Consider the following 8,180-nt stretch of genomic DNA (forward strand, 5'->3'; position numbering starts at 1 on the left):
TGAATTTATAACACTTGACTTGGTTGCCAGAAAACTGCAATTGGTGCAGCCCTACTATTAATGACTTTAAGTGTTTTACTAGTTGAGATATTTTGCTAATAAGACACTGGCTACAAACATTATTGTTCTGTCTTTGCCTTTCTTAAGGCCCTGTCATGCTATAACATTTTCAGCAWCTTATGAAAATGTCAAAAATGGAATTAAAAAACTTCAACTGGAAGCTTCTTTTATGCATACTGTAATGCTAACAAATTGATCAACTATATAAATTTTATTAGGAATTTAGRTATAAAACTACCAGTAATTGTCATAAGTTGGCATATATTGTCTAAGATATTAGTGTGACAGGGCCTTCAGAGATGACTCGGGCTTGAGCCAAAATCAAAATCCGCAAAAATCGGAAATCTGTCAATAAATCGACAAAAACTACACAATCCCTTCTCTTGTGTAATTACATCTTCACAGTTAAAACAATGTCTCTTTCTTCTCGTTAGCTGTGTTCACAAACATGAGTGTGTCGTCCTCAGCTGTTTTGGRACAGCTGAGTGTGGACGTTGGCTGCAGGACTCCTGCGGACAGGACTCGGACACAGCTCTGTCTGTTGTCCAGCACTGTTTCTCCACTCGTGCATGTCCTCATAAAGAGGCAGGCTCTTTCACCCCCRGGGGAGCGAGCCTCCAGGCTCTTTTGTGTTAARAAGATGAGATCATTGTGTGGCAGACCACTAGGGGAAACTCAGTGAGCGCTTTTACGCGACGTTTGCTAAAACGATCCAGGAGGTTCAGGACAGGTGAACGCCTTAAACACAGTCTTTTAGTGYAGGCATGTGAAATTAAAGACCTCCCCCCGTTTCATGGAGGGCAACTCGAGAGCTTTGTCTGCCCTCGGGGGTTCGTTGAGCTGCAGAACCAGCCTTTGAAATGCTTTCGAGCAAGTCAAGACCAGAACCTCTGYGATAGAAACAAAACTCTCTTGGAAAATCTGATGTGAGGACTGACTCKGATCACAGATGATGATAAACTGACACGTGGACATGTGAGGACAGAAAAGTTTCAACGTTTGTACGCTCATCTACAACTGATTGTTTAAAACCCAACTTGATTCAAGATGGCTACCACAGCTGTTTGACCACCTCAAACACACATATGACTAACTCAGTTTAACAGACACCGAGCTGAAATTCGGTGTGGTAGTAGCCAAGAGTCATCTCCAACACAGTCTAAAACCTGGTCGAAAAAAATAGCAGGGATATGTATTTCTTCAGGGTACCTTACATTTATTGCTAGCTTTATAATTTAAAAACAGGCAGGTTATATGAGTTTTTTTTCTTCTTGCTTTTGTGTGTATGTTGTGCGTATTTAGAGGTTTTTTTTGTCTGTATGTGTGCCTTAAAGCTTTTTTCCGTTGTTGTGACCCTACACACCGAGTGCAGCCCAGACAAAGAGGGTGACACTCGATCATGAGGGCTCAGGAGCTACACAGGAACAGGTTTTCAAATGACGAGGGAGGGGCAGAACACGACCTCTTTACAGGCACTGACTCCAGTTACAATAAGGCACTAGTTTGACTCTCATTTSATAATAATTTGGTGTATTTCTGTCRTCAAAATCCCCAAAYTRTTCGTAAGAACGGCTGAAMAACCCGTCCTTACTTCCTTTTTCAATTGCTTCAAAGATTTTAGGTTTATTTATGGCACCTGGCACGTGTTGTTTGCTCACAAAGGGACATCAAAARTAATCCTCTTATGCCGTTTTTGTTCTTATTTGTCTAATCCTGGATCTGAAGTGTTTTCACTGCCCTTGGAGTCTGACAGCAGAGTGAAGCCAACGTCAGCAACGCTGAGAGTAAACTTGGAGATCGATTTCCTGAGGTTGGAGTAACACTAGTCGCGGCTCAGGGTCGAGCAGCCTGGCATTGTTAGAGCGAGGTTGCCACRGCGACGTTGGTGTTTATCTATTGCGGGCTGCTCTGGAGAGAGAGATTTGTATGGTTTGCTGGCTGCTGCTAATGATATTCACACATCAGTGAAAATTTGCCTGTGGTCTTATGAAGAAGTCAGTGTAATAGTTAGTGACGTGTTTAATTATAAGAACAAAGAAGATATTAAATGGCAAAATATACATTSATTAAGTTGTCATGTTTGAGTTAGACTCTCTGTGCTCCTCTTCATCAAGCCAAAGCTTTAAAGTAAACGAGTCACTACTTTAATAGCAACACCTTCACAGATGATATGTGAACCTCTGGCCTCTAAGTTAAAAGGGGAAGTTGCRTACACTCAACCTTCTGCAGCATTTATTGAAATGACTCTAAAACTAGCCTGCTTAATATGTTGAAAATTAATTTCTRTTTAACTGTAATGTCATTGAGCATAGTGTCAGAATCTTGAAGGACTGATACGACGGCTTTAAGAGGTTAGGGGCAAAGCCATTCTTTCACGCTCTGCATGCCCAGTGTTGGTCGATTGTTGCCCAATTTAGATTCTCGTTGGTTAGATCAGTGATTCCCAACCAGGGGTAAGTGTACCCCTTGGGGTACRCGTGCATATTATGGGGGTACGTGGAAAAATTTCCCAGCCAGGTGTATAAAAGTAGGACTGGGATATGTAGGTCCCTATGATTTCCTCAATGTGGAAATCACGGATTTGACACAAAATGGAATCCAGTATAAAACGCAGAATCTCACGGAATTTGCTCATTTGGATGATTTTCTGCTGTGTTTTGGACGCCACTGCTTCCTGCTGTTATCTGGTTTATTTATTTACTTATTCACTTTCAAGGTAATGTTTTTATATTTATCTTTTTATCTTTCTTTGAATAGAATAAAATGAATAAAATGCCTGAGAACTAAATGTTTTAGGGTGTTAAATAAATCGTTTTCATTTAATTATCAGCTGTTGTACATTATAGTTTTAGAGMGTTATTACGTTKGACAGAGGGGATACTAGTGGTATGACAACATGGCTCAGGGGTACACCAGTCTAAAAAAGGTTGGGAACCACTGGCTTAGATGATAAAACATGGAGACAAAAATATGTTAATGACACGTCAGAACTGTGCAAAAATAAAAAATCTCTAAAATAAATACGCAACTTGAACCAAAAAAGAAAGACATCGAAATCCAGGRAGACCAAATGGCCTTGGCTTAAACGATCAGAGTACATTTACTTTGCTTTTGCTTTTTTTTTACGTTTGCTTTTGATCAGGGTTTGACCAGTGAGCAGCTGCCATGGATACAATGCAGTAAATCTCTTCGGAGCAGAAAGTCGTAGCTCTAAAAAGGCAGAYGTGCATCATCATGAAACAAGAGCTGGATCCAGTCAAACCTAGAGCGAGGAGCGTCTCAGAGAAAACTCTTCATTGTGTTGTGAAAAAGCACATCTGGAGTCGATTACAAGACAGGATTTAGAGACATTCTTTYGAATGAGTGTCTCTTAAAGGGATGAAAAAATAAAGAATGTATTCTCATTTATCTGCTGAAAGATTATTCGTAAGAGTGTTTTCTTTTTACTATGTTAACCATTGCTATATGCCAAACTATGGCAAATATCCAACTATAATATCGTATTAAACCTGGACTATAAACGCAGTGTGTTTAAGCATGCCAAGTTGAAGTGAAATTTACGAAGAAGTACTTACTGCATTAGATCTTTGTCCCAAAGGAATGAAACATGCTTTAAATTTTTGTTACATACTCTGAAGTGTTGCACAAGACACGTTAATAGAGATGTGTAACTCACAATGCTGCAAAGCTGAATCTGCTTTTGAAATTGGGTGTGAAAAGTGTTTTTTTCTGAACAAATTTCCACTCAGGCAGGTCCAGCTCCCACCTCCCACCAACTACAAGTCACAGGTCAGTGGTTTTTYTCACCAGACCTGCTTTTCTATCCTGCTTGAAGAAACGCCAGTGGCACACGAGAAACTAATTCATATGGGCTTTATTTTTTTTTTTTTATGTTTCTGCCTTCAGCTTTTTACCTTTCAAAATGTCATGTGGATTGTTCTCCTCAGTGTGGCTGTAAAAGCTTTTTTTTGTCCTGTCTCAAGTGACTCACCACTGGAAAAAACTGAACTTCTCTGTAGTTTCTAAAAGCTCGTTGTAGGCCAAGTGCTTGCTTTAAGATCTTTTTGCTTTTTTTAATAAAGGCAGTAATAAACAACATCCCCATCCTGGCAACTACCCCAAACAAATACGTTGAACAAACAAAATTAAGTAAAAAAAAGAGGAAATAAACGATCTATAAATACACACGTCAAGAAACACGTGGTGCTTAGAATGATTTGATATCCTGTACCTCTAACTTAGAACTTAAATGATCAAATGATACAGCAAACTCCAGATGTTGCAGCCCTCACTGAATATAAACACAAAATWATGGCACTAAGGTAGGATTAAATTGACTCAATTTATTGGATGAACTCGTTCAACAACCTGTTTAGATTAGCATCTTTTAGAACGCTACAGCTGGTGATTGAGTCTGCTTTTATTGGATGTTTATAAAAATATTTYATAGTTAATGGCTAAAGGCACATTGTAGCTGTTGCTACCTTTTAAAGCAAGCATCTTCTGCTTTACATTTTTAATTATTCAAGACGCATCTGAGGCCGTATTTCAGCTGCTTTATAGTCTCGATTGTCCATTTGATTTACTCTGTCGGTGGCTTTTCTTAGCATTCCTCTCGGCTTGGTGGCTCTGCCTCGGTTCTCTGCTGACACCAAAAGCTTTAACTGTCGTCCTGTTAGGGGCGGTGCGGTGATCTACAATGACAGGAGTGTTTTTGGATGTCGGGATACCCAAGTCCTTTTATCACCACTTCTGTTTCCACARTTTGCTTGCTGCGTTGTGGTGCGAGAGTCTAAGGATCCCTTTTTATTACCTTGGCCAGAGGATTATTTAGCATTCTGCTTTCATGTCATCGTTTCAAAGTCAAATCTGAAAGCTTGGCTGTTGTGTTATTCATTTCAAATTAAAATAAAGATCCTTGTTTTGTCAATGAATGCATGTAGTCTGTCATCTTTAATGCCAAACTATGGTTTATTAAATGAGAACTGTTTGGGTCAAACCTTTTAAAATAATGTTATACATTATAATCTTAACCTTAATGTACGTTTTGTGAATGACCGTCGGCTACCTCCACACGAAACACTAAATAAATATATTTTTCATAATCCTCAGGACCGCCCAGCCATGATTGAGGACAAGGGTCACCGCGTGGCCGACTACTTTGTGGTAGCCGGCCTCACGGACAAGTCCACGCCGCTGGAGCAGGACCTGTCGGAGACCAAGTCCGGTGGATTTAAAGGACCCATCACTGACCTGGCCGTCATCAACAAGTCAGCGGGTGAAACGGTCCCCGAGGGATTCACCTGTGTTGACACCACCTACAGTGGCCAGCCGGCCAACCTAAACCATGGCAGCCTGAAGAGCCCCGAGTTCTACCTGTGCTACAAACGAGGGCGGGGCAAAGCGCCTCTCATCGACGTCGGGTGAGATTGATTTATTGTTCAGAATCGACAAAAGTTTCAAACTGATCCCAGCTTTGCTTATAATCATTTTTATAAATTTTTTGGTGAGTTCTTGCATTAAACTATGAAAATATGTTGTGTTAATAAGAATAATTAAAGTGGACTACTGCCAGAATACGTACGCCACTGCTGACGACGATCCGTTGGAGAAAACAAATAATTCTTGACAAATTCAAAAAGTTATTTGTCTAAGAATGTCATTTCCTAGAGTAGACAGGAGGATAAGTTATTTCTGGTCTTAAACTATCCATAGCAGATGARCAATATTTAAAAATTGTCTTATAGAACAAGAAAAAGACACAAGACCTGAGAAATCCCTTGTCTTTGGGAGTATAAAATATTGTGCTTTCCATCATAAACGCTGCGTACACATGAGCTTGTCTGAGCTGAATGGGCGAGTGACATCACACGCAGCTGTGTCTCGTTCAGGACGATGATGCAACAACCTGAGGCGTTGAAGTTCTCCACACACCGAGGTCTTTGTGTGAATCTTGCTCGTCTCACTAACTAAACTGGTGTTTTCAGTTAGAAGAAACACAGCTGACCCTAAATCACTCAGAGATTCTCCCTCACTCTGCAGAGTTAAGATTCACGCATAGAAACAACAAATCAGACTGCTGGCTCTGTTAGTAAAATATCTCTAAATGCTAAATGACCATCGGAAATGCAAAACTCAGGTAATTTTACAGCCGTTGATCTAAATTTTAATGTGGTATTAGCTGACACAAATCCTCCACACGTACTCTAACCATGTTTTAGGTCTCACAACATGGTATGAGATTGCACAAACCTCAAATTTTGATTGTGATTTCCAGAACTACGTACTTCTCTCATCTCTGGCATAAGAGGAAGTGTGATTTATGCATTCCCACAAGGAATACTTCTACAGATGGTATACCCTAAAGATTATAATGGCATGTGTAGCCTGCAAGTACATAARCAGGGTAGCTAAAATAGAAGCTAACAGATTGTTTGTCAGTTGTTTTCTTCTGAGGAAGAATCTAATCAGTGATGCAGCTAATGAGCCAGGATAATAACGTTTACCAGATACTCCAGCCTCTGACTCTTTCTTCAGTTAGAAATTATAAAGACTTAAGAGTTGAAATTCAGAACCATCTGAGTCAGTACTGGGCTAAATCCATTGAATTGCTGTTTATGCAAAAATGCTGCAAGGCTGTAAAATGATGCATTCAGTTTGGTTGGTTAAACTAGATCAGTATAAATTTGTGCTTTCCAAGTTTGAATCATTTATTCGTCCTTTTTTCACCCTCTGGTCCCACTGAAACATTCCCAGCCCGGAGCTGTGGAGCATCTCGTTTCACCGTTGCCCATTAGGGGCTTGGGTTTTTGTTGCCTGAATGAGAATTTGTTGGCAGCTTTTCTCTCTGGCCTCTTCAGCTTCACCCTATTCTCTTTTGAAAATTGAATGGAGTGGGTTCAGGACTATTCTATCTGCCAAGGCTGCCCTCATACTTGTCCAAGATTTTAGTCGTAGTTTGAGCAGCATAAGATCTTTTGGCCTCCCACATGGCATTGTCCTAATGGAAAGGGAGGACACGAAGCGTGCTGCCATAGAGGGGGTCATGCAAAAACAAAATTGAACACAGTGGGAGATAGATTTTAATCCGGGTTGAATCTTTTAGATGTCTGACATTCTAGAGCAAGAGCAGTAAGATGGGTAGAGCACAAAATAATTAAGCAACAGCATTGTGAGTGTGGGTTTAGTTGTTAGTCAGCTGGTAAAATGGTCTGAATCATCCTGTACAGACAGGAAACCAAAGCTTTTAAACAAAAGTCTGTAATGCTGACCACATGCTGATTTTCCCCTACAGAACAGCAGATCTCTTAAAATATCCACATTAAGGAGAAATTAGTTTTTCATATTTTTCCTTTTAGAAAGACATCTTGTCACTAATAGGTCTGTCGCGATAACAAATGTTGCTGTACAATAAATTGTCTCAGAAATTATCGCAATAAATGATAATATTGTTTGGAGACCATTATAAACTAGTATAATAGTCCCCTGTTGAACTGTTTTCTTTAACGCATCCTATTTTTTCCCTTATTAAAACCGTTTGATAATTATGGAGTGCTGGTTATTGCTATTTTTTTATATCRTATTGTGACCCCCGTGTTGTGATACGTATCGTATCATTAAACTCTTGCCAAAACACAGCCCTAGTAACATCGCTACACTACTTCAGTCCAAGCTGACACAATTTATACTTGGTCTCCTTCTCTGGCTTTATAAAACATTTGCGGTTACCCGCATGCTGCTTACAAATTTTACGAAATTTATGTAGTGTAAAAAAATAATTCTCGATGAACCCAGGGTTTGGCACAGTGCCCTGAGGCATATCCAGCTGGAAGAAGATCCTCTAGCTAAATGACTGTTCAAGAGACCGTGTACCTGAAAGAGGGAGACACAAAGGAAACAAACAAGCGTAGGAATGTGCGATATGGCAAAAAATTCATATCAMGATATACATTATGATGGGTGGCGGTAACAATATACACTCACCGGCCACTTTATTAGGTACACCACGCTAGTAACGGTTTTGTGGTCATAAAGGGATGGACATGGTCAGCAACAATACTCAGGTAGGCTGTGGCGTTGCAACGATGCTCAATTGGTACCAAGGGGCCCAAACAGTGCCA

The 8,180-nt window shown here is 40.1% G+C and overlaps 1 protein-coding gene across 1 annotated transcript in view; it reads left to right on the forward strand.

Moving 5' to 3' along the window:
* dennd4c (DENN/MADD domain containing 4C) overlaps nt 1-8,180 on the forward strand; it is a gene marked incomplete in the record, with an annotated part of 49,384 nt that overhangs the window by 15,101 nt on the left and 26,103 nt on the right. Inside the window, 1 exon segment of the mRNA XM_014004386.1 lies at nt 5,173-5,483. Within this exon segment, the coding sequence (XP_013859840.1) occupies nt 5,185-5,483 (299 nt within the window).

This window comes from Austrofundulus limnaeus, unplaced genomic scaffold (assembly GCF_001266775.1).
Source record: "Austrofundulus limnaeus strain Quisiro unplaced genomic scaffold, Austrofundulus_limnaeus-1.0 Scaffold23, whole genome shotgun sequence".
NCBI classification, from domain to species: Eukaryota; Metazoa; Chordata; class Actinopteri; order Cyprinodontiformes; family Rivulidae; genus Austrofundulus; species Austrofundulus limnaeus.